Below are 22,985 nucleotides of genomic sequence, written 5' to 3'. Positions count from 1 at the left end.
TCCCTTGCATCTAGATGTGACTAAGTTTCAGCCAATAATATGTAAGCAGAAATGTTGTGTGAGATATCCAGGAATACTGGTTAAAGGAAGTTACCTCAGTTAGGAGGTGTCTACTTTGCTCTCCCCACCGTCCCCCTTCTTGACACCTCAAAGTCAGATTCTGACGGCTGGAGATCTATCCCCATCTTGAATGACAAGGTCACCTTGAGGATAGAAAGAACATAGTAAGACATAGTTGCTGCACCAACTCCACACTGCCTACTCCCAGACTCCACACACGAGAGAATCTTCTATGTTAGTCCACTGTTATTTGGTGTTTCCTGTAATATAAAATTAAACCAAATCCTGATTGGTTCAATGGCCTAACTTACACGCTATTCTTCCCAGGCTGTGGTGTGGTGTAGGTCAGAGGAGAAAGTAAAGGTGGGGTGATTACTTTTGAAAAATCAAACGTGCATCTGTTCATCTCCTGCCTGCACTTGCAGCTTTCAATTTTTTTTTTAAGGGCAGAAGCTGTTTACAAATTCTACCGTTGCTTGAATAAACAACAAAGTATTATACTATCAAAATACAATTACCTAAAAAATGTGAAATGATATCAAAATTTACCCTAAAGCATCTCTTTCATACTTAACTTATGTTGAATATATAAGGCTTAATTGTAAAATAGAGATGAAGTACATTTCCCCTCTTGGAAATTTTCCTAAGCATTTGTATCTAGAAAAATGTATATTTGTTTTCTGGATAGAAAGCAATACACATAGTGCATCTTTCTGGCAGAAATAAGAGCATAGAGATGCTTAGAACTGTTTCCATAACTGTTATTGCATATTACATGTAGTTGAAAAAAAGAAACACAAGCTAACCCCATCAATCAATTAATTCTTTTCATTTTAAACATAACTATCACCTCATGGAGAACATTAAAAATATCCTCTCCTTTTCCTTAACTATGGAAGACATTTGCATTAAAAAGAGAGGATTTTATTTTATTTCCTTAGAGTTCATCTGTGCCTGCTGGTTATTCCCCAGCTAAAGTCATAATCCTGTTTGCAACATCATAATCATTTACTCAGCAAACAATCAGGGTATCACTAACAAAGAATTATGACTTTAGGTGGGGGATAAACTACAGGCACAGAGGAACTCTGAGGAAATAAAGATTATTTTCATGAAAATGTGGCTAGTAATAAATAACCAGCGATGAAAATTATGATGAAACAAAATATCCCATAAAAACAGATTTGGGGAGGTATAAATAGTATGTTTTTAAAATTTCTCCTCTCTGAAATTATGATGCATAGAGTGTTTATAAAAGTACCAGTGCAATCTTAATATTTAAAAATCCTGAGTTTACACATGATAGGAGAAAGCTAAACATAGGAAACAATGTTTCAAAAATAATTTTGATAAAACAAATTTAGATATTTAGCTTTCAACATAAACAACTTTATACATCATTCAGTTTAACTGTCCAACTCACTGAAAGCATTCTCCACTTTAGATACTGAGTGACTTTTGTGTATCATTCATTAACTCGATCCTGAATTCACTAATTGATCCATCCATTAATTTGTCTGTATATTCAATGACTGTAGCATAAGCTCATGAAAAGTGATGATAATAAGCATGGCAGAGGGCTTTTCAATTCCAAAAGGGTTTCCACATCCACTATTGCATTGGATTCCCACAACATTCCTCTGGGCTAAGTAAATTCGGTGCCTTTTTTTTCCATTTCATGATGAAGAAACACATTCAAATAAGTTATATGCCAGCTAGTAAATAGTATAACCTGATAACCTGTGTTTCTCTCATTTTATACATCTTACTGTCTCTCCTTGGGAAAAATTAGGGACTGAGATGGCTTATCATTGGATCCTTCACACTTCATTCATTCATTCATTCCTGATGACCAGCAGGCATATGCTAGGGGCTAAGTGCATAGTGATGAACAAAATGGACATAATTCATGTTCAGTTGAAATGTATAGTCTAGTTGACATACATTCAAAAATCACCCCAATAAATTAATATGCTATGAGGAACCAGGAAGGGAAAAGTAGGATGCCATGAGAAAGCATAAAGAGTAAAGAAAAAGGAACATAGGGAATTAATTAAGACAGGAATGAGAGAAGGTACATTTTGAGACCTTAGAGATGAGAAATATCATGTAGCCAAAACCAAGATGAGGTAAGCATTGCTCAAGATCTTTCCAACCACTGAAGCATAGGGACATAGAGAACGTTTTTCTCTGAATCAAGGCATTATTTAAAATATCTGAGCGCCCTATTACAGAGATGGAGCCATTTCTTTTAAAGAATTTATTTATTTATTTGTCAGAGAGAGAGAGAGAGAGAGGGAGCACAAGCAGGGGGAGCAGCAGGCAGAGGGAGAGGCAGGCTCCCCACGGAGCAGGGAGCCTGATGCGGGGCTCGAACCCAGGACCCTGGGATCATGACCCAGCCGAAGGCAGATGCTTAACTGACTGAGCCACGCAGGTGTCCCAAGATGGAGCCATTTGGTAACATTCCTTTGTTCAAGAAAGGTTTTCTGTGCACTTCACATATAAGGCACAGCGTTAAGTGGCCTGTGTTGTGTGAGACACTCAGAGTGCATTGGATGTGAAGGACTTCAGTAAATATTAAACAACATATTCAAGCCATCAGATATAATTTAATGTCAATTTGTTTCTATTATGTGTATGTCCAGAACTGTAAAGTTATAGAATTTCATATAACTATTACACCACTAAGCAGTCTGAGTATAAACTACTAAATCCCAACATGCGTGTAAAACCATGTGATCATTTGGTCCAGTGGTTGCTAGAGGCACGCTGTGGTAATTCTAGCACTGGGAACATGGTTGCAATTCTTCTGGAATGTCTGTAACTCTCTCAGTTCCACAGTCAGAGATAGGTGCATGCCTTTAACAGTGATTTTTAAGCTTGAGCTTCAAAATGAGAAAACACGTTGAAACAGCTTCAGGCAAAGGCTCTAATCTTATTTAGAGCTTATTTCCTCGTTAGACTAATGGCAAAGGAATTAAGGAACTTTTCTAAATGTGTGGTTATGGGAAGAAAATAAAGGCAGAAGGGGGTCTGCTCTGCCACAGAGGACCCTCATGTTTAATTTCAATGTCATATTGGACGTCAAATGGCAAAGTCAACGGTATAAGCCTATCTCAGGTCCTGGCCAGAAATGCACTAATGATAACTAATTCTCAGATTTATTTTTATTTTAAAATTTTTATATTGTAAAACATAACAGCATCTTTTAAAATCCCTTTCTGAGCTAGTTCAAAAAAAAAAAAACTCAAGCTATTCCTGGATACACAGAAGGAATAGTAGTGGTCCTTCTTCCTTAATGGGAATACGACACCTCCTTCCACTTTGAGAAAAACACTGGAGTTGTATAAAGTGCCACTAGGGAGCAATTTTCTTCTTCATCAGAAGGAAAAAGGAAGATGTTGTCTTACAGCAAAGGAGAGCAGAGAGAGTCAAAAAACTTTAAATCTGAGCAGACATGCTAAAAACAAAAATCATGTATTTTCTTCCTATTTTAACCGATGAAGAGGCAATCCCCATTTTAACTATAAATACTAAAATTCAGAAAGCTATCAGCCTCAGGACAAGATGCCAGAAGGGCCTTTGCCATAAATGATGAGGATTCAAGGATGACTCACTGTTATCTCTCTGGGACGGTGACAGAGGAAGTGCTAAGAGGACAGTGAAAACTTCAGAGGAGCCACACTCTTTATTTGTTTCTTTTGAGAAATTTTATTTTGATTATATGATTGGATTTGCTTATTGCTTATTGTTCATTTATGTCACTTTTAATGAAGGGCATTTTTAGACCCAATTAAAGGGCATTTTTAGACCTATAGACTATCTATTTTTAGACCATAGAAATAGGTGTCTTCATCATTTTTTATCCTGCCAGTGTGACTACCACTACAATGTACTGATCTCATGGAAAAAATACCAAAGATAAATTACACTGAACAGTCATCAATCTCATACAAGGGGTTATTACCAGAATCACAAGGAAGAAAAAAGAGTCTGATCCTTGAGCTGTGGCTATGCTCTGATGATGGCATAGCCAACCTGCAGGTATGTTTTCCTGAGGTCAATAAACTCCTTAAGGGGAAACTGTCCTAAAATGTCACAAAGTGACAACCATAAAGCTATCCCTGGGCATGTCTTTTTCTGCTCTTTTGTTAAACTCTTGAATTAATAAGATCATGTAAAGCACTGAACACCCTCCAACCCCAAATCTCCTACTACTCGAGACCAGCAGAACACCTCTATATGTGTTCATTTCTTTCACTGTCACGACCATCCAGCAACTGTATTAGTCAGGGTTCTCCAGGGAAACAGAACCATTGTGACAGCTAGCAAATCCAAAATCTACAGGGCAGGCCAGAAGGCAGGAGACCCAGGAAAGAGGAGATGTTGCAGTTTGAGCCCAAAGGCAATCTGAAGGCAGCAGTCCCTCCTGTTTGGAGGACCTGGGTCTTTTTTCTCTTAAGACTTTCAAACTGATTAGTAGAGACCCACACATACAATATAGGGTGATCAGCTTTACTCAGTCTATTGATTTAAATATTAATCTCATCTAAAAAATACCTTCATAGAAACATCTAGAATACAGTTTCACCAAATATCTGGGTACTGTAGCCTAGCCAAGTTGACATAAAATTAACCATCACACTGACCCTCCCAAAGTAAGATGCTTGGGGGGGGGGGGTTCCTGTGTTTTCTAGTATATGTCTTTGTGTCATACTAGAATGACGAGTGTTATGTCTGCTTTATTTTGGGTCCTCTTTTTCTCTTCTGGCAGCAATGTTTGAAGTTACCAGAACTCTTCCAAATGTCAAAAACCCTAACAGAATCAAAACAAAACAAAACAAAATAGTAGTTACCAAAGTAAAATGTGGATTCTAGGCTCAATGAACGCTACTGCCAAGTATGAGTTGGCCATTGGAATGTATACTCTTATGATGACATCATTATTTAAATATAATTCAACAGTTAAATATTACTTTAAATACAATCATGTTCTAACCTATATAGTAGGTTCCAGAGACACAATTTTAAATGTTATTTTCACAAATTCACAAACTTTTCCTAATATGATCTGCAATGTAGATTAGTGTTTGACATACAATAAATCATTTGGAAGAAAAAGCCCTTAAACTTATAATTTCACTAATTTTATTAGGCTGCAAACCTTGAAATATCAGAAACGTTAATAATCAGAATCTCCAGCACCTGGACAGGTAATCACTTGGTCATTTTTTTCAGCTGTTTGCTTTACTTTGGGTACAAAATGGAAAAAGTAATGAACAAATGATCATTATCATGAGGAACTCTATGACCACGGTAGCATGATGACATGTTGCTTCTCAAGAAAATCCTCTTCCTCCTCATCTGTGCTGCTTTCAGAAAGTGTCAGCAAAGACTGAGTTTTAGTATCTCTTTCAGAAGAGCTGGAAATACATTAAAAGATCAATACACAATATACACAACCAAGTTTCAACTCTTCATTTATCTTCTGATCAATACTACATGCATTGAAGTCATTGGAGGCAGGCAGATGTGAGGAGGCTGTCTCAGACTGGGGCCATAATTTTCAATGTGCCCAATATACCAAGCCTCCTTTTAATGAGAAATTCTCATCATTCTCCCTCTCCCAAGAAATAAAGCCACAGTGGAACCAAGGGGAGAAAATTTTATGGTCTCTGGTTGTGTCTTTCATTGATGATTCAGAAGGCACTTCAGAAACTTGCAGAGCCTCAGGGTCATCATTAGGAACATTCATCATTACACTGGCTGTTTAATAGAATCCCAATGAATAGACTGCCAGATAAATCACCTCTTTTGTGTACAGTAAATTAGGACTACGTGGATAGCCAGTCAAGATATGACAAAACCAAAATTAATGGCAGCAATTATTTAGTTATTTTATTTTGTTACATTTTATTGTGGAAAGGAACTGGTAGAAACTCTAGCAATAGGTGTCAGCTTTAGGGAAGGAGGTGGTGTGGAGGAACAGTTTGTAAAATTCAGATTTTTTTGTCCAAGTTATCTAGAATTTCAGCCCATGTATGCCACTAAATAATATAAAATACTTCATCCTGTGATGGATATTTTTTTGGATCCTTTTTTATGCCCAACAGAGGCTAAACCAGCAGTTACTAAACTCTTATCTGTGGACCAGGGCAGATCTGACTGAGATAAAAATTTTCACTGGTCTAAGAAGAGAAAATAAGAGCAAGGTAATGACTTTTTCATGACATTTTTAATTTTAAAGAACTGTGCTTTATTCTGTGTGTTCCCCTTATATTTTTAGTATGAAATGTCCTTTCTTTCATGAAATGATGCCGAGGATATGTGGTAAGTTTAGTTACTTTGTTTTAAAAGAGCTTTTTAGGGAAAAAAAATAGCAACTTTATATTGATCCCTCCTTTTAAAAATGTAAGTAGTATCAGAAATCAAAAATCCAAGGACCACAGCTAAATGATTTTCTCCTTTAGAAAGACAGAGTAATGGACTCTTGATTCCCTTTCACTGCAATATTAGACTTCAAACCAGTCAAAGGAATTTACAATTCAAGAGACTTATATTTTACATTTATCTTAATCCTTCTAGAAAAATCCCTCCTCCTTTTCCAAGAAATTCCAGCATGTCAATAATAGACCAACGTGATAAACTACTTTCTGAAGCATTTATTAGTATAACCCGTGGTCTTTATAGACTGATCATCCCTAAATGTTTTTCATGGGCAGAAAGAATGAAATGATAGAGTTTAAAATATGCTATCACTAACAATCTTAATTTTAAGAAAGAATCTTCTCAGTACTCTATTCTAAAAACCTTATTCACATTGAGTAAGATTCTATTAGTGCAAAGTACTGAAATTTATTAAGTTAATTAACGCAGGTAAAGCCACTGTTTCTCAATATAAGAAGAAAGGCTGAAGGATTATAAAATTCCAAATATCTTTTCATTTTGCTGACACACATTGTGCAGCAGAGAATTAGCTCTTCACGTTAAAGTAACCACTTCATACGACTTTTACTAAATCCTGATAATAATAGGTCAACAAAGGACCCAAACATTTTACAAAGAATGGCCATATAAAGTACACACATGAGGACAATCTTTCTTTATATAGTAAAGGTAATTATTCAGGACTTGTCAAAAATTTCACTATGCCCTATCTTTACATATGGGCTGCAGGCTTAACTCACCTCCATTCCTCAACTGCACAGAGGCGTCTTGCACTGGAGGTCTTACGGAAATCTAGGGTAGTCTGACTTATGTTCAGCGAATGGTTGTTGAAGGCTGGTAACTCTTCTGAGGTTAGGCTGTAAAGCTTTTCTGAAGGATCTGAAACATTTTATTTCATGCACTGTCAACACATAAATTCAAGACACAAATGCACAGCATATGGTACTGAAAGTTTACCCAGTGTAAACTATAGGTGTTACAGGGAAGGTCAGTACAGATTGTTAATCACCTAGATTTTCTAGTACTTGTGGGGTGGGCAGAATACGAAGTAAGCTTGATCTGACCTTCTAAATTAGGGCATCGGTATCAAGTCACTTCAATCATACTGACTTTGTTTTTAGCAGATTCCCCAATTTTTTTCAGCGTTATGGAAATATAACGGACATGTAACATTGTATGAGTTTAAGGTGTACAATATGTTGATTGAACACTCATAGACTGCAAAATCATTACCACCATAGTGTTAGCTAACACCTCCCTCATGCCATATATATTAGCTTTTTTTGTTTGTAGTGAGAACATTTAAGATCTACTTTCTTAGCAACTTTCAAGCATATAATATTATTAACTATAATCACCATGCTGTACATTACATCCCAGAAGTTATTCATCTTCTAACGGGAAGTTTATACTCTTTGGCCAGTATTTCCCCATTTCCCCCACTCCCTTAGTTTATGGTAACCACTATTCTAGTCTCTGTCTCTATGTATTTGGCTTTTTTAGATTCCACATATAAGAGATATTATACAGTACTTGTCTTTCTCTGTATGACTTATTTCACCTAACCATATTGGTTTTTAAATATGTTATACTTAAAGTGTCAACTGTCCTGAAAATTTACAATATTGCAAAGAATATCATGGGATCCTCTTTAAAGCTAGAATATTATGCCGTTCCTCAATTTGCCTGAATATTAAACACTTTATTGTTTATTTTTGTCTTTTGTCTAAGAAATAAAAGTTTTACCCCCACACAGTCTGAGGCAAAGGTTAGTTCTGGCAAAGCTACCCTTTGTTTTTCTGCTTCCTTGCTTTGTTTGGGTAGATAATAACTGTATGTGAAAGGGGAGAAGCCTTAAATCTCCTTTTACATGAAGCTGGAGTGATTTAGCTCAGGTAAGGAAAAATAGTGCAAGTTAAATAAGCAAATGGACAGCAAACCTATTTTATATAAAATACCAAAAAGTCAAGTACAGAAATAAATGTGATTACTATATTAGAAAGACCATAATGCTTTCTTTTCATCTTTGATAAAGTTGTAAGGGCCATCTAGCTTATACCTAAGGTTATACTGGGATGAGTTTTAAAACTGTTAAAAGTACTGGGTCTTATTCTTCCCTTCCCACTCCTATGAAAGTGTCAAGCAAATAGCCTCCTGATCAGAAGGATCACACACCAAACTACGGGTATAATACACTTCACTGAGAGAATTATTTTAGTATTATTATACTTCTTGGTAGATAGCACTTACTTGAAATTTTTGAGAAAGCAGAGATTCCCCTGCTGGAAGAAACTTCACCTATTCCTGCTGCAAGATAGACCTCAATACATTTACAACTGGAAATATCCTTAAAATTATTTAGGCCAGTGACTTTCAAATTATGATACATGGTAAAGTTCAGAAGCCTTGGGGATAAGGCTCATGTTCCCACCACCCCAAAGCAACCAAGACAGCTTTCACTGGGTCTCATTTAAATGTGGGGCTCTGTATAAGACTAATTTTGAGAAAAACAAAAGATTCCTCAGCTAGAATTTTTGTCGTATCCCCAGCTGTTTGGAGATTAGGAAATTGTGGGTCCCCAAGGGATTGGTAACTTGGAAGTCACACAACCAGAGTAGAAAAACTGGAACTAGCCCTAAGCTCTACTAGCTCACCAATATCACCAATCACTATGTTCCAGAGTCTAATTCTTTAGCCAAGGCTTTTATTTTCTCTCCTTTTTCCACAAGGAAAAAAAGACAGGTATGCAAGACACCTTTACTTGCCCCAATGATAGGGAGTGTTAGCGGTGAGAAAGCAATCAATTCAGGATTTGGAATTGGTAACACTACAGTACTGAAACCTAATAGTGACTCTTGGGTCTAAAGAACACCGGCAGGAGAGGTATTCAACCTCTGTTAGGCAATTGAGTCCCGACTGAATGAGCACAGAGCTAATTCAGATGGTGCAAACAGAATGGGCCTATTTTTGTATAATTGTACATTCTCAAAATTATTTTTTCGAATACCTGGTGAAGTTAATAGGGGCAAAGGTGACATCACTTGGTTTTCAAGGCAGAAGAAAATAAAACTGCTTATGAAAACCCTATTGTGGGTTAGTGTTAAACCTAAAAGATCAATTGTACAAAAACCTAAGTTTTTCTAATATAAGACCAGGGAAGACTGGATTGACATTTATATTGGAAATTCAGCTGTTATAAATTTACTTTATACCCATCAAGAAAGTGGACTTTTAAGGAATGGATTGAAGTTAAACCTTTCTATCCCTGGAGTAATAGTGTATGTTCTCTGATCATTGAAGAATCTCTTAAATGTAATAATCAAGAATGGCAAAGGGGGGAAATTGACTAAATAGGGACTTTTAAGGTATATTTCTGAAACTCAAGTCACTTAAAACATATACATAAAACTTTATTCTACAGGGAAATGAACATTTAGATGGGTAAAAGAAATGAAGGAAAGAAGAAAGGTAGAACCAAAGAGACGGGTTCAAACTTCAAAGAATGGACACAAAGCAGATAGGCTACTTTCCTATAAGGAACCCAAACCACCACCACCACCACCACCGTCTAAAGAACTATCTAGCAGAGCTACAAAGGACATCCCTGTGTTTAGGAGGGTGTGACAACCAGAACACTTGCCCTGTAACCTGTGAGCCCCGCCCCCAACACTTCATACTTTTGTTTTCCTCTCCCTCCATCTCTTCCCTTCTGCCGTTGTGTCTTGCCTTGTTTATCCCTCCATTCCTTCTTCCCTTTACCTTCACTCTGCCCACAACCCTCTGCTTTTTAAGTGGTCACAATACTGATTAGAAGTAAGGATTTCACATTATTTAAGTGGCACTGTGGTAGGGTGGTAAGACAAAGGACTGTGGGGCAGGCTTGCATGGGTTTGTGCCTGGGCTTTTCAGAGCTCCCAGGGAAGACCCCAGGCAGTTACTACGTCACCTAGAGCCTCAGTTGCTAAATACACAAAGGGGAGATCAAAAATCGTATCTGTTCATTTACCTCACAGAGTAGTTAGTTTTAAAGATCAAATGGAGCAACATTACATATAAAAACAAGTAGTGATTATTATTATTCATTGAATGGCTTCATATTCTTATAGCAGAATTCTTAAAAATAGGTTGATTTGCACTTATATGTGACACTCATTTTTTTTTTCTGAAATTGAAAGGTGACCTAAAGCAAAAAGATTGCCATTCCAGCCCATCTTAACCTGACTGTCTTTATAAGGGTTACTTACTTAATTTGCTAACTATATATCCTGATTAGCCCTTTTAGAGTTTAATATCTTACTTGATGGTCAACCTTTGAACAGAGGCCCCAGTTACTCACTGCCTTACTATTTTTATTTCACCAACAGTATAGCTACATCTGCTAGTAACAGGTAGATTTTTATTCTTTCTTGTTTAAGGAAAAGTACTTTCCTCTCTTTAATTACTTGGCTCAGTTAACTACCTGTGGACTTGTACAAACATAGGATTGCCACAGGAATTTAAGTCTTAAACCGTAAGTCAGAATGAGTTTGAACAAATGGATCATTTTTAACTAATGAAAATGTGAATGCTTTAATGTGCATTATTATTGATATTTTCTCATAATGCATATCTTCTGATATTTCCCCAATTTCTTCAGGTTATAACAATATTCAAAAGTTGACAAAGTGACTAGTTAAGTAAGTTATATTGCCATATTGAGCCCATTAAGGAAGTGACTGTAGCATCATTTACAGAGATATTTGTGGAGGAAATAATTATATGGCATGAACTAACTATACTCTCAAAGTGGCCCACAAGAAAACATGGCTTTAGAATGGAAACAGCTTTTAGATGTTTTTGACTAAAAATTAGACTTACCAAGAGAACCTTACCTGACTGTATGTGGAAAGTACCACTCACTGGTTCCTTACATAATTTAACAGATTTTTTCAGGACTTACTAAGTGGTAGGCAACTAACTCTTGAGAGAGAGAGTGTGTGTGTGTGTGTGTGTGTGTGTGTGGAGAGAGAGAGAGAGAGAAAAAGAAATTTTCATAAATATAATATTTAATATAAAATTTAATTCAATCACTGAATAATTTTATGATTGGGCCGATTATTACCCATCTTTCATACACAGAAACTGATGCAAAATCAGATTAAGAAAGTAATTTGCCTAAAGTCATGAAGCTAGTAAGGAGTGGTTTCAAATTTCAAAACCAGGCCCCTGGCCCCAGAGCCTGGGCTTGCAACTACCCTCTTTTGCTGCCCCCTATCTCCTGATTCAGCAGACAGTTGTGTCTGCAAACTGCAACACATCCCCCCGCCTAATCTGCTAGCCTGCCCTGCCTGCCTGCCTCTGAAAAGGCTCTAATATCAGCCACAGCAATCTGAATGAATGGGGAAAACACTTCACTTAACGTTGTTATTTTCTGTCTTTTCTTCTCCCAGCTCCTCAGCACAGTCGTTTTCCACAGAACTTAGAGGAAGTGGATATACCCTAGAGCTGACAGAAAACGAGTCAGGTTTGCTGCTCTCAAAAATTTGGCTTTCACAGGGATGTGAACACATTTACATTTGTATAAGAGTCAAATTGTGTAGCTGTGCTTCTGTGGAACCAAACCTCATGCGGAGTTTTTCCAGGCTCCACCACGAGTAGTGAAATGTGGGTGGAATTTTTCTGCCCATTGATGCTAAACGGAATACAGAAGTCTTGTACAGAAACAGTGAGTTTTCTGGAATAGTGGCTGATTACGCCACAGCATCTGTCACCTCACTGACTGTTGGGTTGATTCAGCTGATGGGCCACCCTTGTCCTTCCTCAGCTCCAGGTGAATGTCTCTAAAGCTGTGCACTCATCCTGAGCCAATCTTCTCAAATAGAAAGAGCTGTTCATGGGTCAAGTGTGTATAAGTGATTCTGTTCTGCTCCTGGACCATCAGAAAAGCCCTGGCAGTTCATAGACCACACAGTGTGTGCTTGCTTTCATATACGAAAAGTTATGCATTCTGGTGAAAATAGTGCTGCCAGCATATGAGAAAATGAGTGGCCCAGAGAAAAAGTGAAGTATGTAAGAACAAAAGTGATAAAGGAAATAGGAAAGCTAAGTGGTTAGAAATAACCACAAGAGGCTATCGCTTGTTAAATGCTGTGTTTCATTTGCAAATAATGGAATTTACCAATTTACCAAAATAAGAAACCCTTCATTTTCTGATTAAAAACTGTATGGTTATCCTTTTTAGATCCAGTTCAGGCCTATCATACTTCCTTTTAGAATTGATCTTTAATGTGAGAATTACCTCCAAGGAGATTTACATTTGATTTTTAGTATTTTAGAGTAAGGCAAATGGACGATAGGTACAGATGGATCATAGACTCTCATCCCCCAACCCATAATGAAATGAATAGAAAAAGCAGAAAAAAAAAAAATCAAATCACAAAAGGAGTCAAACAAAGAAAGGGATACAAGTCCACATAATAAACCTGGAAAAGGGGCAACCAAAGAAATAAACAGAAGATTCATTGAGGTATAGCTGGGTGTTACCGCTGTCCACCCACTTTCCTCCCCACCCAGTACACACACCAAACTGGTATCAGGAAAAGGAGAGTCATCTAAAGTACAGGTCTCACCAATACCACACCAATTTGGAGATAACTGGTGAAGGGGAAGTAAGAAGAAATTATTTGAAATACTTTTAAAGCCCCTAAGTACCCACTGTAAGATCTTAGCAGAGGCAAGCAAATTAAAACCTGCAGGTGTTCCCATAGGGACAGAACACACCTGAAAACAGGTGCAATGAAGTTTAATATAATCAAGAAGAAGACTAGAGAGCTCAGGTCCTCCAACAAATTAGGATAAACTCCCCATTCCTTCATCTATCCTCCCATGATTCTGAGCTGGCAAGATACAGAAAACAATGCAATAACTAACCCACACATAGTAGCTCCAAAGAGAAGACTGACACATCTCAGGTGGACAGCATGTTAGGGAAAATGTAGTCTCACTGTATCAGAAAAGACAGAGCATATGAGCAAAGCTGCCCACAGTAAGTATGAACAAGGAAGATACAAAGAAATGACAGCAACTAGCTATGCAGACAAACAAACTAGAATCTAAGAATTCATAGCATGCAAAGAATGATTAAATAAAAGATCAATCTAGTAGAAAACAAATCAAGACCATAAGAAAGGACTCCCCATTAGTCCTTTAGCTACAGAAGAAGTAACGAAAATGACATTTTAAAAAAGTGCAACACTGTGAGGAGCCAGTCCAACACAGTGGTAGAGAAGACTCTGAACTCACCTCCTTCCATGGCCACACTGAATCTACACCTACATACAGAGCAATTCCTCCTGAAGAAGAACTCAAGACTGAATGACTGGCCCTTGCACAATAAGAGAGAGAGGGACCACACAGGGAAGGGTAAGAGATGGAGACACAGTAATGAAGGGAATCCCATCCCTAGTGTGGCAACCTGAAGTGGAGAGGCATATATCACCGAGGGGCCCATGTGCAGAATCCCTCACCCCGGGACACAAAGAAAAAATAGTGATTTAAAGGGAAATTGAATGATAAGTGAAAGAAATCCACTAACCATAAGGTATCTGCCAAATGGCGGGAAACTACTGGAAATCACTCCAGGGTTGGAAGCCCTGGTAAGTGCCATTTTTTATGTTCCCCCTCCACCCTGGTAGCACAGACAAAAGCAGGATCCAGGTACTATAGTTGGCCTGCTAGGGCTAACCTGACAAGCCCCAGGCCCCTAGCTTAGAATAGCTCCAGTCATTTCCCTAAGACAACCCCAGCATGTTGCACCCTGGGCCAATCCCACTCATGGGTATAGAAGGAATACACCTCAACATAAAAAAGACCATACATGGCAAATGCAAAGCTAACATTATACTCAACCATGAAAAGCTGAAAGCTTTTCCTCTAAGATCAGGAATAAAACAAGGATGCTCACTTCCACCACTTTTATTGGACTTCCATGTTTTATTCAACATATTCAACACTAGAAGTCCTAGCCACAGCAATTAGGATAGAAAAAAAAAAAAAAAGGCACCCAAATTGGAAAGGAAGAAGTAAAATGGTCACTATTTACAATTGGCATGGCACTGTATACAGAAAAACCAAGACTCCACCAAAAAGCTATAAGAATAAACAAATTCAGTAAAGTCACAGGATACAAAATTAACATACAGAAATCAGTCACATTTCTATACACTGGTAATAAGGTATTAAAATGAGAAAATAATCCCATTTATAATTGCATTAAAAAGGATAAAATACCTAGAAGTAAATTTAAGGAGGTAAAGACCTGTACTCTGAAAACTATAAGACACTGATGTAAGAAATGGAAACAACATAAATAATAAAAAAGATACACAAAGATACAAATGTAGGGATCCGAAGGGGTACATGCACCCCAATATTTATAGCAGCAATGTCCACAATAGCCAAACTGTGGAAAGAGCCAAGATGTCCATCGACAGATGAATAGATAAAGAAGATATGGCATATAAACACAATGGAATATTATGCAGCCATCAAAAGGAATGGGATCTTGCCATTTGCAACGACATGGATGGAACTGGAGGATGTTATGCTGAGTGAAATAAGTCAATCAGAGAAAGACATGTATCATATGACCTCACTGATATGAGGAATTCTTAATCTCAGGAAACAAACTGAGGGTTGCTGGAGTGGTGGGGGGTGGGAGGGAGGTGGTGGCTGGGTGATAGACATTGGGGAAGGTATGTGCTATGGTGAATGCTGTGAATTGTGCAATACTGTTGAATCACAGATCTGTACCTCTGAAACAAATAATGCAATATATGTTAAGAAAAAAAAAAAGAAGATAGCAGGAGGGGAAGAATGAAAGGGGGGAAATCGGAGGAGAAGACGAACCACGAGAGACGATGGACTCTGAAAAACAAACTGAGGGTTCTAGAGGGGAGGGGGGTGGGGGGATGGGTTAGCCTGGTGATGGGTATTAAAGAGGGCACGTTCTGCATGGAGCACTGGGTATTATGCACAAACAATGAATCATGGAACACTACATCAAAAACTAATGATGTAATGTATGGTGATTAACATAATAAAAAATTTAAAGAGAAAAAAATAAATAAAATCTTAAAAAAGATAGAATAAATATTAGGACCACTGATATTTAAATAAATAAAATAATGAAGTGCCTATACTGAAAACTCTCTATTCAAAGATTATTTTAAATCTGTTTGATAATCACTACATTAAAGAAACCTCATATTCAAAAAAAAAAAAAGATACAATGTGCTCCTGGATTGGAAGAATAAATATTATTAAAATGTCCATTCTACCCAAAGCAATCCAATGATTCAATGCAAATTCCATCAAAATATCAATGGCATATTTTACAAATCTAGACCAAAGAATCTTAAAATTTGTATAGAGCCATTAAAGATCCCAGTCTCTTCAATAAATGGTGTTGAGAAAACTGACAGCTACATACAGAAGAATGAAACTGTACCACTATTTTATACTATATATAAAAATAAATTCAAAATGGATTAAAGACTTGAAATGTAACACCTAAAACCAGAAAACTCCTAGAAGAAACCATAGGCAGTGAACTCTACAGCATTGGTCTTAGCAATATATATTATTAAATATTCTTGGACCAGTATTCTCAGGCAAGGGCAGCAAAATCTAAAATAAACAAATGGGATTACAGCAAACTAAAAAGCAAAGGAAACCATCAACAAAATGGAAAGGTAACCTAAATGGGAGAAGAATATTTGCAAATCATACAGCCAATAATGGGTTCATATTCAAAATACAAAAAGAACTTATATAACTCAATATCAAAAAACAAACAAACAATGTAATCAAAAACTGGGCAGAGGACCTAAACAGACATTTTTCCAAAGAAGACATACAGATGGCCAATAGGCATATAAAAAAATGCTCTATATCATAATCACCTCGCACCTGTCAGATCGGCTATTATCAATAAGACAAAAAAAAAAAATAACTAGTGTTAGTGAGGATGTGAAAAAAAGGGAACCTTGTACACTGTTGGTGGGAATGTAAATTGGTACAACTACCATGGAAAACAATATATAAGTTACCCAAAAAGTTAAAAATAGAACTACCATACAATCCAGCGATTTTATTTCTAGATTACCTGAAGAAAATGAAAACACCAATTCAAAGAGATATCTGCACCCCTATGTTCATTGCAGCATTTAAAATAGCCAGGATATAGAAGCAACCTGAATGTCCATCAATATATGAATGGATAAAGATGTGAGATACACACAGACACACATAGACACACTCACACACACACACACACACACACACACCAGAATATTACTCAGACACAAAAAGAGAATGAAATCTTGCCATTTGTAACAACATGGATGGTCCTAGAGGGTATTATGCTGAGTGAAATAAGTCAGACTGAGAAAAACAAATACCATTTGATTTCACTTATATGTGGAATCTAAGAAAACAAAACAAAACAATTAAACACATAAAACAAAACAGAACAGTTTCATAGATCTAGGAAACAAACTCTTGGTTACCAGAGTGGTAAGGAGTAGGAGGTGAGCAAAACAGGTAAAGGGGATTAAGAGGTACAAACTTCCAGTTATAAAATAAATAAGTCACGGAAATGTAATATACTGCACAAGGGATATAGTCAGTAATACTGTATTAACTGTGTGTGGTGACAGATGGTAAGTAGACTTACCAGGGGAATTACTTCATAATGTATAAACATATTCATCACTCTTATGTACCCTGAAACTAATAGGATATTGTATGTCAATTATACTTCAATAAAAAAATTAATTAATTAAAAAGAGTAAAACTAATCTCAAAGATCAAACAATAGCATGTCAGACATCAAAAAGAAAAAAAAATCCAATGGTCCTGGATTGGATTCTGTACCAGAAAAAAAACAAGAATAATGAACACCATTGAGACAAATTTTAAAAATTAGGTATGTACTGTGGATTAGAGAATCACATTGTATCAATATTAAATTTCCTGATTTTGATTATTATGATTCTTGTTCCTGGGTAATACACATTGAAGTATTTTTTTGATCAAGGGTCATAATCTTTATAACTTTCTCTCAAATGGTTCACAAGAAAGGATAGTGTGTGTGTGTGTGTGTGTGTGTGTGTATGTACATATCTAAGCAGGGCAAAAGACAGATTAAATAGTGAATTGGATAAAGAGTATACAGGAGTTTGTATTTTCTTGCATTCTTGCAAATTTTCTATAAATTTGAAATTTATCAAAGTAAAAATTTACCAAAAAAAATCAAAACAATACCTTTAGAGAGCTAATTTATTAAGTCAAATCCATTATTTATTAAATCAATCAATAAAGAATATTCTATAACTATAGCTGAAAATTAAATTTCCAACATAGAATACAAGCTTAAGATAAAGTAGTAAATGCAAAGGAAAATAAAAACTGGTTAAAATAGTTGAAGAAAATATAAGTAAATACATTGTACAAAGAAGATCCAACATAGATAAAATAGGTTTGTCAGCAAGAGAAAGCCAAATGGAACAGAAAAGCAATTCAAACATACAACAGCAGAAAATTTCTCTGAAAATAAGGAGCAATTTATTCTACAGAAAGAAAGAGAGCCCTGTGCTTTAAGAAATCCTCAATTATTGATATTGAAACACATTCCTGGTCCAGTTATTGAATTTCAAAGATTAAGAAAAAAAATTCTTCAAACATCTAGTCAGGAAAGAACCCTGTCACATGCAAGAGAGAGAGTGAAGTAAAAAACCAAGGTGACCTCAGACTACTTCATAGCAGAATTCAGACCCAGAAAGCAAAGAATCAGTATGTACAAGGTTTACAAGTAAAATGACCCAAGGAACTTACCCTCAGCTGATTTGCCATTGAATATAAAGGAAGCATGCATTCTCAAACATGAGAGAACTCGAGCAGTAGAGCTACCATGAGCCCTACCTGGGGGCAAAACTATTCGACAATTAAATTTAACCAAACAGAAGTTAAAAGGATAACTTGATGCTAAACTAACTAGCATCGAAAATCATGGACAGAAGACAGTGGAGAAATGTCTGCTAAGTCCAGAGGAAAAAAAATTGTGATCCACTAAATTAATCTAGCTAACTTGCCAATTGACCATAAAGATGAAACAGGCATTCTCAAGAATTCCACAATCAAATCGTCTAGAGATGAATCAAAATAAAAGGCTCAAAAATGGAAAGTCATAATAAAAATGCCAGTACTGATCATTTAATCTAATATGAATTTTCACGTAGAAAAAGAAAATAAAAGGAAACCTTAAAAATGAAAAATAATAATAAAATAGCAATATGTTCAATTATGTAAATATAATTTATATATAAATATATGTATATTTACATATATATAATTTTTTTATAAATCACGTGTGGTTAAAAAAAAAAAAGAACCAGGGGCGCCTGGGTGGCCCAGTCAGTTGAGATTCCTACTCTTGGTTTCTGCTCAGGTCCTTATCTCAGGGTCATGGGATCAAGCCCTGCCTCGGGCTTATCAGCTTAACAGGAGTCTGCTGAAGTTTCTCTCTCCCTCTGCCCCTCCCCTGTGTGCTCTCGTGCACACTCTCTCTCTCTCTCTCAAATTAATGGATAAATCTTTAAAAAAAAAAAGAACAAATGAGTCCTTTAATTTTAGGGATTTAATCGTTATTGTCTAAAACTAAGTCATATATAGTTACAAATGGCCTTCATAACTTAATGTTTCTTTTTTCCTTTTTCCTTAATTTTTAAAAGGATATTTATAAAAAATTACAGGATAGACCATATAAAATTACCAATATCCCACTGTTTCTTGTGTACAAAATGGCAGTTTCATATATTTCAACTTAATATTTTTGTGATGAAAAAATACTTATCTGAAATGTACAATTTCCTTTGGTTTCATTTCAATTTTTCTTTTGTTAAACTGGGTAAATACATAATTATTTAAAAATATGTAGAGCATAAATATATTTTTATAAAATTTTTACTGTCATTCCTTCAATTTTTCATCCTTCTAACTACGTATTTTTATATGTATACTCATGATGCTCATCAAATAGCATGGTTGTTTTCAGAGGAATAAGATTTTGTGGGGATTTTGGCTTCCTTCTTAGTATTTTTTTTTTTTGTATTTCTTTCAAGGATATGGTTATCATTTGCTTGACTGCAACCACTGAGGTTTAGGAAAGAGAATGCACAAGTATAATTTCTCCTTAAACAGGTCTGCCAACCAGCACTGACATCAACTGGGTACTTGTCAGATGTGCAGAATCCTGGGCCCCACCCCAGAATCTGCATTGTAACAAGATCCCCCAAGGCATTTGTATACACACTGAAATTGCACAAATACTGCTTTAAAAGATCTAACAGCTCAATTCTCCAACAGGGCTGTTGGGTGGTGGCTTTCATAAAGCTACAGAGATCAGCCACTCAGAGGGGTTGTAGAAAGGAGAAAAAAATTATTTTGCTGTCCACATGAAGTTCCTTATGCTATATTTTAACTGTGTATTATGTAGGCGAAGGGAGACATCTCTGGTGTGGGCATCCATACGTTTTATAACATTCTCAGGGTGACATCAGGGACATCCAAGGAAACAAATACAAAGGTTGGTGGTTAAATAAGGGAAACGGAGAGCTTGTTTTCTTGGAACATGATTATGAAGAATCAAGCAGAAGGCAGAGTTACATTGTCTATAGTGAAAAAAATAGCATTACCTGCAAAATTTCTCAGCACATTTAATTCTTTTTCCAAACTTTCTAAGGTTTGCTGATCAGCAGTGCCATCTAGGAAAGGCTCAGTGTGGTCAGTAATATCAATATATTCAATTTCTGAAATTTCAGAAGCAGCTCTAGATAATGGTCGAGCAGCTGCACTTCTTGATCGAGGATGGGAGGAGACAAGGCAGCTGGAGCTTTTTTTAACAGAGTTGGAAAGGGGTAAATTTGCTGTTGAAGGTCTCTGTGATATCTGGCCTAAAACAAAAGATAAAAAATTTTTATATCAACCTTTTCAAAAATTCTGAATGAATGCTTAAAGATATAAAATACCAGCCCCCTAAATCTAGAGCAGTTAAGGTCATGCAACAGAGTTTAAGAGAAAGTGGATTTTAAATTATCATGCATTCTGGTTTACCACAATGTTTTAATCCCAAGTTACTTCCCTTATGTCATAAAGAACACTTCTGGGTTATTTTTCCCTTTTTTTTCCTACATTCAGAAAAAGACAAGCTAATTTTAAATTAACTAAAGCAAGACATCTGTAAACCAAGTTAATTCCAGAACAATTCAGTGTCTAATCTTTTTTTTCCCCAATGTCTAATCTTATAACCTATTCCATAAACATCCCAAACTGTGTCGTGTTTCTTAAATTCTAGGATGATACCACACTGTGCCTTGTAAGAGTAAAAACACATAAAATAGACATGGTACCACTTCCTAGTGAATTTTATTTGATGGTGTGTAACATTCTTCTATTAAGACAAATATGGAGACAAAATACTAGTATATGCAAAATCTTCTAGAAAAACACAGGCTTTAAAGATATTGAGATCATATTTCTAATTTTCCTAAATATGAGTTCACTTTCTGCTGCTTTAGAGGGCACTTTAGTGGAAAAGTTCCAGAAACACAGCTCTAACTCAGGTTATTACTTTGTTCCACTAAGTCACTTTGGCAGGCAACTTTGTCTTCACCTATTTCAAAGGTTGGTTTAGTTGGTTTATTCAACATGTGTGTTTCTTTCATAGTAGGAAAAAAACTCTTCAAATCCTACACTAACACAAAATAACTATTTATCTCTCTCTCTCTCTCTACATATATCTATCTTATGGTACTGCTCACAAGATTCTTTAATGAAGGCCAAGGAAATATTCAAAGTACAAATTTAGATTCATAGTGTAGGTATATTTTTATATGTACTAAATCACGGTCCTGATTTAGATTAATATATTTATATTAAATATAAATAATTTATAAGATAACCTTGTAGTCCCTTAACACAAATTGGCTTTGTGTAAAATACTGGATTATTTAAAGAAGTGCTATTGTCAATATCATGAAAGTCATGATTTGAATGAACATATTCCATTATAGCATTATGCCCACTCAACTCAAAGGAAAATGTAAGATTCAAAAGAGTAACTAGAAGTAGTTGTCATGTATTAAACATTTAAAAACTACTGAGTTTCTTTTTTTTTAACTTAAAAATCTACTTTGAATGTAGCTAGTACCCTAAGAAGCATCTTTAATGCAGTATGTAATTATTTAAGCAATTAAAACTGACTAAGGTAAGTCCCAAAGGGCACCAATTTTAATGAACATTTCAGAAATCAATTTTGAAAACATTTTTTGTTGGAATGAAATTATGAATAAATTAAAATAAGATTCTGACATTTTTGTCTATGTGCACGGAGACAATTATGAAGAAAAATCACTGACAAAAATGCATCTATGTTTGAAGACATATAAATGTAAATATCCCTATGGATTACTTTAATGGCTAGAATTTGGAAATAATTTCCCCTTTTACCTCTAATACACAAGAGTACATCATATATAAAATGCACAAATACATAAAAATACATGATACACAAAAAAGCAACCTTGCCATTCCTACATAATAAAGCAGTAGTAGGAACAGCCATCGTGGAAGCATGTGAGTATAACAATAATTCAACGTATGAATTGAAACTTCTGCATCTGTGGGAGAAAATGAGACCCTTCCATTTGTACTGTGCTCTGTCCCAGTCAAGTAAAATTCAGAGGAATGCAGAACTCTGATTAAAATAAAGCAAGTGGAAGACGTTATGAGGACAAACTGGACTTCTGCCAACACAGACAAATATGAGTTGAGAAAAATTTAGCATAACATAGATGCCCTTCAGAAGATTCAGAAGAGCACAAACACTTGCCGAACTCTTGTGACATCTGGTTGCCACAGTATTAGAGGTTAATTGATCCCAACTGAGAAAAAAGGACCCTGGGGGTGGGGCAGACTTATGCTTAGCATGCAGCAAACAGACCATCTTTTTCATGGAAAATATGTTTAAAGGGTAATTTAAAGTCCCCAAAACATAGAAAGAGACAGAAGAAGCTTCAATCCGGTCCTTGATTTTATTTATTTATTTTGTTTATTTAGGTGAGTATATCATTCTCTCTACAAGCTTATTAATGTAGAAGCTTACTGATGTTACTGCTGGGGTTAAGATTTGAAACACCATTAAGACTGACACTAATGAAAAATGCCATAATTGAAGGGAACATTCCATAATTTTTTTAGAAGTCCCGTTTGTAGATTATAAACAGAAGAAATTCCTTTTGGAGTAACTCGTGCCATTTGGCAGTGTAATCTTAGGAAATTACAGATTACCACTGACCGCAGTTATACTCTAAAAATAATGAAAGAAATTGTTCTTGGTATTAGCTAAAGTATATGCTCTATGACTACTAATGAGACCA

At 35.9% G+C, this 22,985-nt stretch overlaps 1 protein-coding gene across 1 annotated transcript in view; it reads right to left on the bottom strand.

The window, feature by feature from the left end:
• Window positions 1-5,368: 5,368 nt before the first annotated feature.
• Window positions 5,369-22,985, bottom strand: part of ZBBX (zinc finger B-box domain containing) — a 108,189-nt gene continuing 90,572 nt past the window's right edge. Inside the window, exons 17-19 of the mRNA XM_088020132.1 lie at window positions 20,244-20,501; window positions 7,251-7,389; window positions 5,369-5,486 (exon numbers count right to left, since the gene is read on the bottom strand). Coding sequence (XP_087876258.1) covers window positions 5,369-5,486; window positions 7,251-7,389; window positions 20,244-20,501 — 515 coding nt within the window. The remainder of the gene's footprint in view (window positions 5,487-7,250; window positions 7,390-20,243; window positions 20,502-22,985) is intronic.

The sequence above is a fragment of the Eumetopias jubatus genome, unplaced genomic scaffold (genome assembly GCF_037043125.1).
Source record: "Eumetopias jubatus isolate StellerSeaLion01/CBP00866 unplaced genomic scaffold, mEumJub1_p1.0 scaffold_1, whole genome shotgun sequence".
NCBI classification, from domain to species: Eukaryota; Metazoa; Chordata; class Mammalia; order Carnivora; family Otariidae; genus Eumetopias; species Eumetopias jubatus.
Note: the sequence above shows the minus strand (reverse complement) of the source record. Positions and strands in the feature narration are given on the sequence as shown.